General features: G+C 47.5%; 1 protein-coding gene across 1 annotated transcript in view; it reads right to left on the reverse strand.

The window, feature by feature from the left end:
- The window catches only part of PAPOLA (poly(A) polymerase alpha), an 868,351-nt gene that overhangs the window by 396,740 nt on the left and 453,368 nt on the right, over positions 1 to 18,243 (reverse strand). The window contains exon 14 of the mRNA XM_085626434.1: positions 8,383 to 8,502. Coding sequence (XP_085482560.1) covers positions 8,383 to 8,502 — 120 coding nt within the window. The remainder of the gene's footprint in view (positions 1 to 8,382; positions 8,503 to 18,243) is intronic.

The raw sequence follows: 18,243 nt of genomic DNA on the forward strand, positions 1-18,243 counted from the left end.
ATTTTAACAATGTATTCTTTATTTATTAATAAGAGGGATATAATTTAGGGAGTAAAGATCATTAATATTTCCCGTAACGTATATCCCTAAATATCTCTTAGGCTGTGAGTTAATTAATAAGACTAGATCTGTTAATAGTGACTCGGCTGAGCAACTGCAAAGCATGATCTCGGTCTTAGATGTTTTGATTTTATAGCCCCCAATGGCTTGAAATTCCTGAAATAAATAAAAAAAATGCAATTGCACTTCCCTTTCAGGTTTTAAAAATAGGGCGATATCATTTGCATACAATTTGATATTAGTCATGCAGGTCATTGGAGATGTTGTGCAACTTAAAGAGCTGATGGCTATTGCTAGAGGATCTATAAAACAGACAAAGAGCAAGGGGGAAAGCGGGTAGCTTTGTCTTGTCCCCCTAACTACTCCACAAGCACCAACCCTCTTGGAATTCACAATAATTTGAGCCGTAGCCCCCTCATAAATTGAGATAACTGATCAGTTTGGGGGGAAAACCAAATTTGGCCAATAAATAGAATAAGCTTTCCCAGCAGACAAGGTTGAAAGCCTTTTCTGCATCTAAAAGCATTATCTGGGACGGTATTTTATTCTGTTTATAATATTCCAGTGCTTCAATGAGGAAGATGGTGTTAAAAGGTAATTGCCGCCCTGCAACAAAGCCGCATTGATCCTTATGGATTATAGACCCTGTACAGTTGCTGATTCTGTTAGCCAACAATTTGGCGATAATCTGATAATCAGAATTCAACAACCTAATGGGTCTATAGGAGTTTATATCTTCCTTATCTTTATCTTTTTAAAAAGGCTAACAACCATTGTTGTTCTAAAAGATGGTATTTGGCCAGTAGCACGAGTTCCTTATTCAGACTTATGGTAAACGTTTTTAAAAACTCAATCGGAATGCCATCTTCCCCGCAAGCCTCGCCATTGGCCATAGTTCGAACCGCTCCTATTTCTTGTGTCGTCACATCGGCCATCTTGAAGATTGATCCATAGTTAGATTTGGAATTTGGAATCCACTAAAAAAAGAATCTAGTTTTGTGCTATCCACTTCTTGTCTAATGGAATAAATAGACTCATAATGCCTGACAAACTCACATTGTATTATGTTTTCATCTGTAATACGACTCTAAGTGAGTTTATCACTTTATGCAAGAACTCTATTCTGGGCATGTTTATCCTTTGTTTGCCAGGCTAAAAACTTGCCTGTAAACTCGCTCTCTTCATAGACCTTCTCTGGACAGGCCGAATTAGCAGTGTAAACTTTAGAATAGCAGTAATCTTGCATCTCCTGACGAGCCTGTCCCAAAGCCGGTTTATTCCTATTGCTTTTATCTCTCAGGTATCGTTCGTTTGTGTGCTTAACCTTTGCCTCGAGGGGATTCTCGCTGCAACCACTTGAACACTCCCGAAGGGTGCTGGTAAGGCCACAGGGAGCACAGTAAACAGAAAATGCTTGTGGCCTACCATAAACTGCAGATAGTGCAAGTGGACAGGCAAGACAGGAATATGCAAATAGGCATCCTGCAAGTACAATGCTACCATCCAATCTCCTGGTGGCAGGAGATTTGCATCCCAGGATTCCCCCAGATCTGGGAGAGCACATCAAGCAGTCCACCTTAGGCATGTAACTAGCATGGTGGTTCAACACGCCTCCTTGTATAGCTAATTTCCTGACTGTCCTGGAGCCAAATGGGTCTCAGACGAGGTGCGGGTCCGTCACCGACATCAGGCGGTGACAGGCTCTGCAGAGCTTGAATGCGGTCTTACGCAATAAAATCCTCGACACACCAGGAGGAAAAACCTCAAAAACTTGCCAAAACATTGAAAAAGTTCAGTCAAAAACTGACTGAGAGGAAGTCCTGTCGAGTCAGTGCTGGCTGGCGTGGAAAGAAACGAAGTGACGTCAGCATGCCTGGGTGGTGCCTATTTGGTTCTTCAACGTCACTTCCGGCACGGAAAATCTTCCAGATCCTGTCTGACACCTGGGGGAAACTCAAAATTAAGGAATCTGTGGCTAGAGGTCTCTATTAGATAGCCACGTCAGTTCACTGACATGACATGCAGAAGAGATCACAAAAAGAAACATTATTTTGATGGGCAAGAGGACAAGACATTTTTTTCCCTCATGCTCCACACCACTAGTGCACCCTCTCGTGGAAACCCTCCCAACAATTTTTTTTAGGCATCACTGCTGCCTACTGAGCTCATGTTGGGGGCAGAGCCTATAATACCTTCGCCCCACCCCACCACTTGCCATCTATCTATTGCTTGTATTCCCTAGTTTTGCTTCCTCAATAAATGTTTCCACCTCAACTGGGTCTGAAGTTATGCATCTTGTTCTGCCACATCACTTCTAAAAAAAGCAGGGAATCTCATTTGTATAGATGCTCCCAGTTTCTTTAACTTAAACATTCTGCTTCCAAGTTCCCACTGTCAACCACTGTCTCTTAAGAGATATCCCATCTGACTCTATAGGAGGCACCCAATGCTTGCAGTGACTTTTCTTTTAGAGCTAGCCCCAGAATTTTCTCTTTCACAGAGTACAATAAAACATTTACCAGGATCTTTCGTGGTAATTTACGACCAGGATGTAGCTGGAAAGGGTCTCTGTGTATCCATTGAATTTCTACATCTAGATTTAACGGTGCAACCTCCTGTGGGATGGAATTTTTCAACATTCTTATCACAAATGAATTGATGTCTGAACCTCCCAACCCCAGCAACACCCAGTATTCTAATATTATTCCTCCTGGCATTATTTTCCAACCTTTCAAGTGTTTCCGATAATACCCTCTTCTCCTTGCTTCAGCCATTCCACCTCTTGTGTATTCGTTTGAGCTTTGGCCTGTAGATCTTGTACACCAGGATCCAACTCTTGTGCTCGCAAGGCAAAACCTTCCATCTTTCCTTCCACGTTCAAGCAAGTTACCCGAATTTCCTTTCGATTTGCCTCAGAAATGTCAAAGCGTTCTTTAATTTCATGGGAAAGGCAGCTCAGCATCTCCTGCACCGCATCCTTACTATAAAAGCTGCTAACACTCACGCCTGCTCCCTCAGGGCTTGGTGACCCAACAGTCCCCCATATACTGCTCCAAAGTGTTTCCTCCTTCTCCTCCGGCCTCAGGAGAGAAAATCAGATATGTGTCTTGACTTCTGGGTGGACGAAGGGTGTACCAGAGACACTCATAGGTGTATTCTTTGCGTCGATCATTTTTACTCTATTCTCCGAACGTTCCTGCTCGGGGTGAATTTTTTACTTTCCATGCTATCTATGCTATCCTAAGCACTTCTTGCGTTGGTCCTAACCTTAAAATATGATCTAAATGAGAGGGGAATTTTCTGTGGCTTTAGGACCACGGTAGTTTGTTTCCCCTTTAGCTGTGCTACATTTACCAGGTTGGTTGTGGTCTTTTTCAAGGTGGATCTCTATTAGGACCAGTGTTTGTTCTAATTTTCCTCAGTCTAACCTGCAATTTCACTGGGGGTTAGGAGGAACTTTTACCAACGCCTCTACCCTCTTTCAACACCCACGGAGAGCAAATATGTGATCTTAGCATATAACGCTTGTCAGAATGGGTCTGTATTCTCCCTATAGTTTTAGAACTAGGTTGCTTGCATCCTTCTGGACTTTCCGTCTGTGGCTCTAGCTGTTTTAGACCGTTTGACTCAATCTGTGCAGCACTGCTACTTTCTTCTTCATGGCTCTGCTTCTTTACAGTAGAAACTTGCTGCTCACCTATGGCCGCCTCTGTTCTCTCCCACTGTGCCAAAGTTATCAAGTCCCTCTCCAAAAGCAGGCAGCTTGTGCCGCCTGCCACCTCTGTTCACGTCCCTCCCCTGTAGCCGCAGAACCAGCCAAGTCGCGCAGGGCTACTGCTGCTACGTCCAGGGTGGAGAACGTGGACCCACCATTCACCCCGCGCCAGCGGGGGCGGCCACAGAAGTGAAACGCATCAACACCGGCACCCGCGGTGGAGTCAGGAACGAAGACAGGCGGAGGTGAGTAGAAGCTACGCTACCAGACAGCACTCACCTGCTAAGCTCCCAACCGGCGTCTCAGCTGGCTGCCAGGTTTCCTTGCAGCCGCAGGAAACAAGTAAGCGGAGATACACACAGTGTAAACATCAGAAACAGGAGTACCAAGTTAATGTACTATTACAAAATGATGAAAGGCTTTGGTGCCAACCTGTGTGTTTAACCTTTCAGGAACTGCATCATAACTGATTTGAAAAAAATAGAAAAAAGAACAAAGAACAGAATGGCCAAACAGACAGATATATCACCTTTATTGCGCCCATCGCAAATCCGTGCTGGGCCCGAGACGAAATAGACAATAAAACATCTGCCAACTTGGTTTGCAAGTGGTCAATCTGATGGTCCCTACACAAGACAACAAACTTTTCCTAGTGTCTTGAATAGATGGATTTGGTCGATGGACATATTGCCGTGTGGACCACATCCACTTCAGACAGTAAATCAAAACTCTGTTTGTGGTGACTCGGGGGCAGGACCCTGCCCTGTTGCTGAGGAAGGACCTCCTCCCAAAAGGGTAGCCCGTTCAGAAGACAAATGCTCAGGCTCAAGAGATTAGGATACATACTTTCCTGACCCAATCCAGGGATATGAAGAGTACATGGCTCTGTCCATTCTGACCATCCTCAGAAAGCAGTTAACTTTCAAAATACATACAAAAGGCTGCTTCTCCACTGCAGGCGGAGTGCGTCTCAGATCAATTTTGCAAAAACTCCAGCCTGCATAAGTCTCCATTCTGCACTTTCTTGTGGGTGGTGCAAGATACAGCCATGAGGGCACCAATCGTCAAAGATGTCCTACCCCACCCGGTATGAAGTTTCAGGTATCTTCGTGGTCTCTCGAAATATGATCAAGCATTAAGTATTCACGCCAGGGGGCTGGCACCAGAAGGAAGCCTTGTTGATGCATCCTACTTCGAAAGCACAGTAAATCCTGACATGTTACAGAGGACCTCTAGCTCCCCTGATTGTTGCAGTACCACATGGCAACTGTGTTGTCAGTCAGGACCTGTACCCGCCTTAATCAGAAGGTCAAAAGCAAGTCCGTAAAAAGCAGCTGGATTGCACAAATCTCTGAAAGACTGATATGGAGCTGGCACTCTACAGGAGACCAGTGGCTTATATTGTCCACCTTTCCAAGATGACCCCCGCAACATCAGAAGTGATGCATCTGTCACAAGTGAGAAGGCAGGGAAAGGGAGACTGCCTGCCACAGATCAGGTTGCTGCTCATTTGTCACAGCAAAAGAACCTGGATCGTCTTCTGCTGGATTTGAATAGCGTGAGTCAGCTTTAATGCTAGGCCCACTGAAACCTAAGGTTCTTCTGCAGAGTCCACATACACCATCTGGTGTTTGGGATGAGAATAATGCACAAGGTAGCCTCGGTTCAGTCCTCACTTAGACCTAGGATTGAGGCCGAAACATCAAGAAAATAACCCAAATGTTCCAGACTTATTGAGACAAAAGAAATCTTGAATACTTCCATGTCTATGGGTGACCCCAATAAAGCGAATCCTCTGTGTGCTGCCTAGGTGCAGCTCATTGACACAAGACACAAAATGTAATGAGTTCAGCAGTCAGCCGAGCTAGCCTACGACTGACAGCGGAAAACCCACCTTGAGCAACAAGGAATCTTGATTAACTTCTGCGAGTTGGCTTTCTTGGCATCCCTCGCCACTCTACTCTTGGCATCAATCCTTTAGATGTCGATGATAATCCCTTCAGGCTCCGACTTCCCACCCTCTGCCAGCTCTGTCTCCATGACATTCGCCTTCCCATCTTCTCTGAAGAGGACTAGGTACTTCAGGGTTTCTGGCACCTCTGGGCACTGGATATAGCGTGTTGCGTCAGTCACTGTTTCAGTCTTGTCTTCGAGGTCTTTAAAGCAAATTCTGCGCAGTCCTCACAGTTCCCGCTGTGCTCCTTCAGAAAAAAAAATGTTGCCACCTCATGGGGGTCCCTCTGTGTGAGCTTTCTACGGCGGTTCGGGGAAATTTAAAGGGGGTGTTCTCCATGTCTCTGCATTCTTTGACCACGTGTTGCTCATGGGTGGGGTCAACTGTCGAGAAGGCTCCCGGTCTCCATAGTGAGTGCTGTGCTTCCCAGTGATGTGCGTTGTTTGAGTGGAAAAAAAGGCCAGGGTTTTTTGCAGTTTTGAGGAAATTCATCGGAGCTTCACTGTCCTGCTTGCAGACCTAACCGCAGAAAAAAGTAATCTGAAGATGGCGACTATGCACAGGAACTTTAAGGGTGCGTGTCTGACCTCACTCAGGGGATGGACTTGCCACCAAATGGTGGTCAACGACAAAGACAAGAAAAAAAACAAGTGAAGACAGACTAACAAAGATTCCTAACTCAACCACTAGATGGAGTAATAAATGTGCAGCAGGTGAATCCAGAATTGGATTCATGCTGTAAAACCCTTGTAAATACAAGGGGCCCGAGTACAAGATCTAAGGGGAGCATATCAAATGGGAAGCGTTTCGATTCCACCATAAACTACAGGTAACACTTATGGGGCTACAGGAATTATGAAAATACATAGCATACAAATCTAGGGACACAATTGAGTCTCCTTGGCACAGAAGAAGAAAGACTGGCGCTTATATGTGGATCTGGGAGCATTGCTGTAAAATCCTTTTCGGCATTTTAAAGGTGAGAAAAACGCAATTAGAGTAATCAATCAGAAATCCATCGGTAAATGAGCAGAAAATTTCATTAATGAGTGCAAATAGGCTGATGATGCCTCTAAGTCTATATAAAAAGAGGTAAATCTGTTCTTTCCGATGGGCTGTTGACTATACTATTGCAATTGATGGTGCAGTCATCAGTAAGGAGGTCAAGAGCATCAAATAAGGTGTCACAATCATGGATGGTCTTCGCTGACAGGATGTCCTTAGTCGCCAACGGGATATTACTTGAAGCCTTTACTGGCAAGATGGTCATCAAAGGTAATGTCAGATGATGGCTTTGTTGTTGACTGAAGTCTCTTCATCTACAATGCAAACAGGACAACCAATAAGCTATCAATAGTACTGGATGTTCACGGAGTAGGCTGACACACTCCTTTTTTAATGCCTTTTCGGATGAAGGGTTACACTTGCCCTTCATGGAACTGGATGCAGGTGCTTAAGATGTTAACTCTAGCAGAAGGAGTTCTACATGCTTATATTGTTTGTGCTGCCTTTGTGGAAGTGTTTTGAGGAGCGCTTTTCACAAAATCAGCCCCAGACAAGGTGATATCCACTTTGAGGGAAACGTTTCTTCTTTCAGAGAAAACCAAAGCCAGTTTCCTTTCCCCATCTTAAAGTGTTTTAGAGAGGAAAGTATTGCAGTTATCACAATGTGAGGAAGGATAACAACAAGTACACCGATTATTCATATAATTTAAAACATTTTGCCCAGAGTCTAAGCAGTATTTGAAGAGAGGTCTTTTCTCTTTTTCTAGCATAGTGACAATAAATGGTATCCTCCTGGGTCAGAAAGTCCAATACTTCCAAAACAATAGAAATACCTCTGTTTGTGGAAAATTAAAGCTAGGGTTGGCGGACACAGGGAGAAATACGCAGAACCACAGTTATGTGGTAACTACAACCTCTGACAGCAGTAGCACTCTTCCCAAAGGGGTACAAGTAAAGTCTGTGACACTGAACTATGAACATGCTGTCGCCACCACAAGTCACAACATTGCTTTGTTTGTAGAGGCGATAGCTAAGCCACCCCCACAAAAAGAACACTTTTAGAGTCCCATTGGCATCATAGAACTCTCCGACCAACAAAACCAAAATGATAGGGAGCATTTCCAGTGGGCTTACATGATTGTTGAGCTGACCCTAAGAAATCACTTAACAGTCTAGAAAACATATGTATGCAGGCATGACATGCAAAGAGGTATCATTCCATCAGCTATGCATTGAATCTGTGGTAAAACTATTCAATACAAATAACTTCAAACAACAACAATTAGTTGCCAACAAAATAATTAGAAAGAAGCAATCCTATGGAAAAATAAATAAGAATGATAAAACCGCAAGACAAATTCATTGAAAGCGCAGGCATGGCATCTCAACCAAGAGACCTTCATATTCACATTTGTTCTGGGATTGGAGAGAGGATGGAGTACAAGCTACCTTAAGCAGTGAATTATTTGAGGGATTAAAAAAATATATTAAGACTAATGAAAGTTGACAAGGGCAGAGGGCATGGCCACAGCAAAATACTACGCAACCTAAACACTCACATTAAGCAAATTAGTGCACAGATGATACGGGCCCAATTTAAAGGTTATTTTCTCAAAAACAGTTACTTTAGACTTAAATCTTGCCTTACTTTTCTATGTTATCCTTGGGTGCTGGAAATGACTGAGGGTTCACATGAGCCAGAGTAATGAATTCATTTTTCTCCAGACTGCCAACGAGAATCCGAATTTTTGACTCCACCAAGCCCACCCTACATGAAGATAGTAAAAGAAAATTAATGTTTCACTACTCATAAAATATTTGAGTAGGGAAACAAATTAAATATTTTCAAAAAGAATGTCTGGTTGGTAACACATTTTAAGTTTAATTACTCACACAACAACGGCACCCTCTCCTACAGCATTCGAAAACTTGACTTTACTAAATGTATATACATCAGGATATGTGGAAAATAGATTGTCATCAGTAAGATACTAGCAAGAAGGCAACTGGGTGTATTAACGATTTGTGGTTTGCAAGTATTGAATGAAAATGCTATACTTGTTTCTTTCTGTAAAACATGGAGATCTTTAAAATACATTAGAAATTAATTTCTGCTCTGCAGATTTGTTAACGAGCATTTATCTATCAATGTAAAACTTTGCTTTAAATTGAATTTCAAAAATTGCGAGCATTTCAGAGGGAGCACCAAAGGGTGCTTTTGCACAAGTAAAACAATACATTTGAGAAGAGGACTACATCTGGGCTCACCTGCAAAAAACAAATCAGAGATGTGCTATGAGGCATCAATGAAGGCTTAGAGAGTGATCACTGGAACAGTATTTCTCAAACCTTCTGGCAAAATAAATAAAAAATATGCCCAGAAAGGCCAGTGCTGCAAGGGCCAACATTTGAAAAGGAAAACTTTACTTACCTGCAAAAATCTGTTTGCAACTTGAGGTGCTTCAGATTCACCATCTGAACATAGCCTTGCCAGTCAGTGTTGGGCTCAGAAGATTATACATTCCATTTGTTCAAAGATTTGCTTTTGAAGCGACTTGTGATACCACTCATAAAACATTCAATATACCAGGACACAGACTCCACTTTGGATTATACTGGTTTACATCAGGGTAAGAGGATGTGTAAGGAAATGCCTCTTTTTGTATGGTCACCCTCGTGTTTTTCAAATGATGCTACTGGTTTGTCAACTCAAGAGTACACCGAGGCCTGCTAACCAGGCCTGAGAACCAGTGCTCTGACCCTAAAGCACAAGTTACTACTTGTGTAACGATATATCTCTAAGAGACAATGATAGATTCCTTACCTTGGAATATCCCCATGCGTCAGACTGGATCAGGAAAGTTTCGGTTAGCAGTACCCCTGCGCGTCAGTAGGTGGCGTCGTGCGGCTCCACGTCCGTCACTGGCGTCGTAAGTGCCGAGATGACGCCACGGAGAGTACTTAGGCGCCACCCATGCACGCTGACGTCCGTTCTGTACACGACTTTCCGCGCCAGGAACGCAGAGCCATGCAAGATACTGACCATTGGTGCAGAAAACTAGGGCCCTAAGAGGGCTGACCTTAACCCTAGTGCCCAGTTCGCAGAATAGGGAGGATGCGTGGGGCGGTAAGGAATCTATCACTACCTAATGTCTCTTACAGATATATCGTTACACAAGTATTAACTTGTACATCTGAAAGAGACACGTTAGTGATAGATTCCTTACCTTAGAATAGATACCCCAGCAATACCAACCCCGGCGGTGGGTCTGCAAACACATTACACCAGAAAGTCACGGAGAACAGAACGGCCAAAGAAGCCGTCCCTCCGGACTTGACTGTCAAGGCAGTAATGCTTGGTAAACGTGTGCAGCAAGGCCCACGTAGCTGCCTGACAAATGTCTTGCAAGGGAACGCCGTGTCCCAAGGCAGTAGTGGCTGCAGTTGCCCTGGTAGAATGGGCACGCACCCCCACAGGAGGCTCCTTCTTAGCCAAGGAGTACCATGCTTTGATGCACAGAACGACCCAACGCAAGATAGTTAGTTTGTGCACAGCCTGACCTTTTTTGGCGTCCACATAGCCAACAAAGAGCTGGTCATCCACCCGGAACTGCTGTGTACGCTGCAGATAGAAGGCAAGCGCACGTTTTGGGTCCAGACGATGGAGCCTCTCCTCCTCCCTTGAAGGATGCGGAGGCGGAAAGAAGGTGGGCAAAGTGATGGTCTGCCTGATGTGGAAGGGCATGACAACCTTTGGCAAGAAAGAAGGACGGGTCCTTAAAACCACCTTGCCCAGATGAACTGAAAGGAGGTTTGGAAGAGAGCTTGAAGCTCACTCACTCTCATGGCAGAGGTGATAGCTACCAGGAAAGCAGTCTTGACAGTGAGAAGACGCAAAGGACAGGTATGAGGGGGCTCGAAAGGACTGCACATCAGATAGGTCAAAACCAGATTCAAGTCCCATTAAGGCATGATGAACGGCACGGGAAGAAATATGTGCGCGATGCCTTTAAGGAAACGGTTAACAATTGGAGACTTAAAAAGAGAAGGCTGATCAGGAAGCCGGAGAAAGGCGGAGATGGCAGAAAGATAACCTTTAAGAGTGCCCAGAGCAGAGCCCTGCCGGGCCAAGGGAAGCAGGAAGATAAGAACTTCTGAAAGAAGGGCAGAAAGGGGATCCACAGCCTTCGCTGAGCACCATGCCACAAATTTGTTCCACCGACAGGCGTATACCGTTTTAGTGGAATGACGCCTGGCTGCCAAGATGACATCACAGACTTCAGGAGGAAGATCGAAAGCCGTCAACTGTCGCTGCTCAATCTCCATACATGGAGGTGGAGGCTGGACAGGTTCGGGTGGAGGACCGTCCCCTGCTTCTGCGACAGAAGGTCCTCCTGAAGAGGCAGACGGATCAGGGACCGATCGCCATGCTGAGTAGCTCGGGATACCAGAATGTTTGTGTCCAATCCGGAGTCACAAAGATGATTTGGTGCCCGGTCGCGCCGAATCTTCTTCAGCACTCAGGCACAAGTGGTATAGGTAGAAAGGCGTACAACAGACCGCAACTCCACTCGTGACGAAAAGGGTCGGCGAGCGAGTGGTGCCTTCGAAACTCCAACACGCAGAACTGATGACATTGCGCGTTCTCTTCGGTGGCGAATAGATCTAACCAAGGCTCTCCCCACTGCTGAGAGACCTTGCACCACGTCCGAGTGCAGACGCCATTCGTGGTCCATCAAGCACCGGCGGCTGAGTTCGTCCGCCCTGGCGTTCAGAGAACCTTCCAGGTATTGAACCACCAAGGTAATGCCTTGATGTTCCAGCCATGTCCAGAGGCGCAGAGCCTCCTGACATAGGGTCCAGGAACCCACCTCGCCCGGTTGGTTGCAATACCACATGGCAGTGGTGTTGTCCGTGAACACCTGCACCACACTTCCCCGGACAGAGGGAAGGAATGCCTTCACTGCCAGTCGGATCGCCCAAAGCTCCAACAGATTGATATGGAGCCGGGACTCCGCCAGAGACCAGAGTCCTCTGATCTTCGCCTCTTCCAAGTGGCCTCCCCATCCCAGGAGAGACGCATCAGTCACCACTGTGAGCTCCGGTTGGGGAAGGAAGAGGGATCTGCCATTGACCCAATCGCGATTCGTGAGCCACCACTGCAATTGTCGTGCAGTGCCCTCCGAGATCTGGACATGATCGGACAGGTTGCCCTGATGCTGCGCCCACTGGAACTTCAGGTCCCACTGCAGAGCCCGCATATGCCATCTGGCATGCGGCACTAGCAGGATGCAGGATGTCATCAGGCCCAGGAGCCGGAGGGTCACCTTGCAAACCCGGGACAGAGGCTGAAAGATCGGAATCATAGCCTGAATATCCCGGACTCGCTGCATGGGAGGATAAACCTGAAACAGCGATGAATCCAGAACAGCTCCGATGAAGGAGAGCTTCTGAGAGGGAATCAGGTGCGACTTTGGCACGTTGATGGAGAACCCCAGCAAATGCAAAAGGTCTGCCGTAGTCTGAAGGTGGTGGACGACTGCCTGGGGCGAGCCAGCATTCAACAACCAGCCGTCGAGGTAGGGGAAGACTTGACACCCCGACCTGCGCAGATAAGCTGCAACCACCGCCATCCCTTTCATGAACACCCGAGGGGCGCTGGTAAGGCCGAAGGGGAGCACGGCAAACTGAAAATGCTCCTGGCCTACCTTGAACCGCAGGTAACGCCGGTGGGCCGGCAGGACGGGAATGTGAAAATATGCGCCCTTAAAGTCCAACGCTATCATCCAGTCTCCAGGGTCGAGGGCAGCTAAGACCTGAGCCAGAGACAGCATCTTGAACTTCTCCTTCCCGAGGAAGCGATTGACTTCCCGAAGGTCCAAGATAGGATGCAGGTCTCCTTTGTCCTTCTTGGGGACCAGAAAGTAGTGGGACTAAAAACCACTCCCTACTTCCGGCCCAGGAACGCACTCTATGGCCCCCTTGGCCAAGAGGGCCTTGACTTCCTGTCGGAGAAGAACCGAGTGATCCCCCGACATGCGGTGGCACCGAGGTGGCATGGCAGGAGGGTAGGACTGAAAGGGAAAGGAGTAACTGTGGCAGATAATCAGCAGCACCCATCTGTCTGATGTAATATCACGCCAGTGAGGGAGGTGGTGGCAGATCCTGCCACCCACCGGCGTGGGGTGCTCCCCAAATCTGAGATTAGGAAGATTTGGGGGCGGAAGCAGCGGGGGTGGAGGTGGACATCCCGCACACTGGTTCCCTGACTCACCCCTGCGAAAACCGCAACCCCGGCCGCCCTGGGGCTGGTTCTGCCCAGGCTTAATGGACGGGCGCGCCTGACCGCCTCTACTTTGGCCACAAAAGGAACGATAACCAGGAGAGGCCGAACTTTTAGTAGAAAGGCCCAACGACTTGGCCGTAGCCCGCGAATCCTTAAAGCGCTCCAGGGCACTGTCAGCTTTGTCGCCAAACAGGTGGGTGCCATCAAAGGGCATGTTCATGAGCGAGCTTTGGACATCAGGCGAAAACCCAGTCAAACGCAACCAGGCGTGACGTCGCAACTCCACAGTTGTAGAAATCGTCATGCCCAATGAGTCGGCGGTGTCCAACCCACACGAATGGTGAACTTAGCCGCGTCCTTACCCTCAGCAATTGCCTGAGAAAGAACAGCCTGCACCTCCTTAGGACACTGAGGCAATACCTGAGCAAAGGCATCCCACACCACGTGGGAGTAGCGGCCCAACAAGCAGGTGGTGTTCACCGACCGCAGCCCTAAGCTGGCCGAAGAGAACAACCACTTCCCAAACTGGTCCAGCCGTTTAGAGTCCTTATCTGGCGGGCCGTAGGAAAAGCACTCTGACGTCGAGGCTTGAATGACCAGGCTCTCGGGCGTAGGGTGAGTAGTCAAAAAGGCAGGGTCACTGGGCGCCAGTCGGTGGCACCTGGCGATGTTTTTATCCACCGGGGCCCCCATGGCCAGCCTCGACCAAGCGCCCAAGAGGACGTCGGTAAGGGTGTCATTGAAGGGAAGCACCGGCTCCGACGAAGTAGACGCCGTCTGGAGCATATCGATGAGGAGGTTGGTCTTGGAGGTCAAGATTAAGGGCCTCAGCCGCCCGACGGAGGACCATCGTAGGTGGGGGGGAAGCGAACCCCGGGTCAGAGGAGACATCGAGGTCGCCTGCCTGCCTCCAAGTTGTCCACCCAATCCTGCTCGGAGTCACATTGCCGGGCAAGAGGGTCCTCGGACCCTTCCCATTCTTCGTCCGCCTCTGGCGTAGAGGGAGACCGTCGCGGCGGAAAACCCGGAGCTGGAGAAGGGACGAACGGCGCAGAGAACGGCGCCAGCACCCAATGCGGATCCCAGGCCGGAACAAAAGGGTCCTGCAATCGGGCAAGGGAGGAATAAACGGCACCCAGGGTGGAGCCGAGGGTGGCGTCGGAGCCGGCAACGCCGCACGAGCCGCTGGCGCAGGATCCTGTGGCACCGAGGCTGGCGCCGGAGCCGCCGGCCCAACAGGATCTGGACACAGAACCGCGAGGCCCGAAGGCGTGCCGGCGGGAGCCAGAGGCCTAAAAAGGCGGTCCATGTAGCAAGGGATTCTTGCACCTGTTCTGGAGTCGCCAACGGATCTGGGTATGGCGGATAGGCCGCGGGACTCCCAAGCTCCAGGGGAGCAGCCGGGGCGAAGCCCTTGTCCCCCTCATCCGCCTCCGGGGAGCGACGGGGGGCGATCTGAGAGCGAACACGCTTCGACTTCTTTTTATGGCATCGCTTACCGGAATCCGAAGGCGAAGACTTGGAGTCTGGGGAGCGACGGGCTCAGGTCCTGCGAGCAGTCCCAGGACCGGCCCCTGGACCCGTAGCGGCGGAGTGACAAATGGCAGAACTCCAGCAACTTCCTACGCCGCTCCCGCAAGGCCTTGGAGGCCATGGCACGACAAAAACCCCGGGAGTCGTTAGCAGTCTCCAGGCAGTAGAGGCAAACATCGTGGGGGTCTGCCACCGACCTATTCCCGCGGCAGGCCCCACAGGACAAAGCCGGGCATCCCTACGTGCACCAGGAAAAAAGAGAGGAGACAAAAAGTCTCAAAATAGTAGTCAAAAAGTGACTAAGGTACGTGCTCAATACGGATCTGCGCTTGCTGGCGCGGAAAAAGAAAGAACTGACGTCAGCGCACATGGGTGGCGCCTAAGTACTCTTCGTGGCGTCATCTTGGAGCTTACGACACCAGTGACAGACGCGGAGCAGCACGACGACACCTACTGACGCGCAAGGGTACTGCTAAGCGAAACTTTCCGGATCCAGTCTGACGCCTGGGAATATTCTAAGGTAAGGAATCTATCACTAACGTGTCTCTTTCAGATACGTGTACGTTACATTGGCTATACCAAACTAGCATAGGCTAACTTACCTGTAAGTCTGTGCAGCACTGGTTGTGTCCCCGTGGGTGTGACAAGTAAAACAAATCTCCCAGTCTGCCATTTCAAACTGGAAGGACAGTTTTAAATTGCTAGTCCAGCTTCACCATTCAAACTAATTGCAAAGCCAAACCTCACTCTGTAAAATGTATGTCACCTCTATGGCAAGTCTACCAAGCCCTCAGACAGGGTGCAGCATATTTCACGGTCAAAAACGAGAAAAGTGTAATTTTGCTGTGAAAAGACTCCGTTACCCCATTTGCGATTACAGAGTATAGTCTGATCCCCTCAGTTGTGCCAACTAGTGAATGGTGTGACCAAAGTTGGTACTCTAAGGTATCAAACAACTCATTACATATTAATGTAACAAGTAACAGTGTGCAACTTTTAAAAAGTGGCCACTTTGTTGTGATGGCCCAGAAGGCGAACTTCAAAGGTGAAGCAGTCTTTAAAAAGCAAATGGGGAAACCTTAGGAGAAGTGCTGCCCCATTGTTTAGGCAGACTAGCTGGCACCTGAGAAGGAGAGGGGAAGGCTATGGTTAAAATATTTTCCAGGGGAGTGAGGCCCTCTTGGTAGCCACACCTCTGCGTTGGGCTAGGGAGCTCTGGATGCATCTTGAGATAGTCAGATGCCACACTTCACAGGAAGTGTGGATCAGGAAGGGGGACCAGCTGTACTCTACCCTGAGAACATTTTATGAACATAAATCGGGCACCCAGAACTGATCTCAACTGGAAGAAGGAAAGAAAGACTGCCCTGTGAAATTGGCATACAGAAGCTGCACCGGCATGGACTGCACCTGCTAAACTGGTGGCTAGTAAACGTCTCCTACAGGGCCCACCAAAAGCAGAAACTCCGAGCATCAGTTGGCTGACCACCTGCTCACAGCACAGGGCCACAAGAGCTGAGAACCCTGCTGAGACAAATTGGTAGGCTAAAATATTCAGACCGCCGCCAACCGCCACTGTGCATCATTAGAGACAAGGACCAGATCCTCAAAATTGCACCCGAGTTCGCTGAGCCCCAGGAGAGTCGTTTGAGTGGAGCTTGGTCACACAGAAGCAGATTTACCAAGGGAAGGATTTGTCCTTGACCCCGATAACAGGTGACCTGTAGCATCTCAAGCATCCTTTATCTCTTATCAGGACCACTGCCATAAGACTATTGCAAGGGGAATAAAGTGCCTGGAGAATGCTTTGCCTGTAGAGGTAACGGATTCTGAGGACCTTGAAGGTCCCTCAGACTGGCAGCCTACTAGAATTGGTCGTCTAAAGTGGCTGCAATAAAACTGGCCCAGCGTTGTAGTGAAAAAGTGTCCGAGTTGTTTAATATGCCAATGCTTGTTCGTGGTCAATTGAAATGCTCTGACTTACTATACCTTGTAATTTTCTATCTGTCACTCTTCGGTGGATCTTTTCATTGTGAGGTCTAAAAATACAGTCTATTTTTATAAATTGCTGTCAGATGTCTTTGGTGTCTAGTCAATTTCTTCAATTGTCTTAGTGCTAATTACATGCTTTACACTTGTTCTTTGTGTGAGCCTTGCTGCTCAGAGCCACAGCTACCCAGAGTTAAGAGGAAGATTTGAAAAACGTAACCTACAGGTCCAAAAGGGGTTGGTAAGTATATTACACGGTGAGGTCCGACAACCACACCATATAATACACCTCATTTCTTCAGAGGATGCTATAAAAAAGGCCAATCATTCTGAAGCCTGGATATTCTGTGCAGTTAAATGCAGATTAGAGCAACAAAAAAAACATTTTCCAGAGGCAACTTCTTGCTGTGCTGCTGCTTTGGAGACGTGGGTATGGCGCACAATCTATAGCACCATAAGCGGCAAACAGACTGACCGGTAAATAAAGTTTTCCATTTACAGCATATACCACTGTAGAGCACAATCTGTGAATAGACAAGGTTAGTGCGTTGACCACAACCATAGTGACTTGCAAGCAGAGGAGAAAGAGGATTAGAATAAAGTCTTAAGAAAAGTTTGTTCAATCTGTGCTTCTTGACACTCTTAAATATCCACACAACAGGGCTCTGGAGATGTGAAAATGTAAGACCAAGTAGCAGCTTTAAATATATCCACTAATGAGAATGCTGTTGCAGGTTTTAACTTATGGATGGAATTTGCTGCAGGAGTGCTGTATAATGTGAATTTTGAATGGCATAACATAGCAGAAGGCACCTGCCGGCTGGGCCAACACAACAAACAGATGCTTGGTTTTGCTAATGGAATGAGTATGATTTATATAGTACATTATGCCACTTCTGTTTTTTAGAGTATGTTAAACACTTTCTGCGGGACTGTGGTTTTCGGAAAAAAGATGGCAAATCAACAAAACAACAAGAAAAATTGAGACGAGGTAGGGACAAAAACAAAGAGTGTTCATGCAACACTAATCCATCTTCGTGGACCTGCAAAACATGGTTGCTCTACTGAAAGAGTTTGGAGTACACTACTCCATGAAAGGGAAGTGACAGACAAGAGACCACATTTTAAGAGAAGAGCTGGACTGACCATAAATGTCGCGCCACCAAAGGCACCCACATTAATCTAGTGAGGACTATAGTTCCAAGAAGAGCTGGTAGAACTCCGTAAGGCACTGTACGGGTGCTAGATCATGTAACCAATGGTTTGAGTGCATTAGGTGAAAATGGTGTGAACTAAGTAAAACTGAACAGAAAGGCAGTTTCTCATGTGGTTGGATTGACATATCTAAGAGGAGAGAGTTCCACAGTTGGGGAAACCAAGTTAGTGCAATCCGAATCCGTATCACTGGTGTCTGTTGTGTTTTTTGTACTACAGGACAAGTTACTTACCTTCAGTAACGCCTTATCTGGTAGAGACATGATCTAGCTGCAGATTCCTTACCTTTGAACTTCCATGCATCAGGCTAGATTCGAAAGATGTTTGATAGCAGTACCCCTGCGTGCAGATAGGTGGCATAGGTCGAATCCGCATGACATCGTAGGTGTCCCATTTGTCGTCATGATGTCAACATCTAAATAGGGCGAGACAGAGAGAGAGAGAGAGAGAGACAAGAGGAGACAGAGAGAGAGACAGAGAGACAGA

Source organism: Triturus cristatus, chromosome 9, assembly GCF_964204655.1.
Source record: "Triturus cristatus chromosome 9, aTriCri1.1, whole genome shotgun sequence".
Lineage (NCBI taxonomy): Eukaryota > Metazoa > Chordata > Amphibia > Caudata > Salamandridae > Triturus > Triturus cristatus.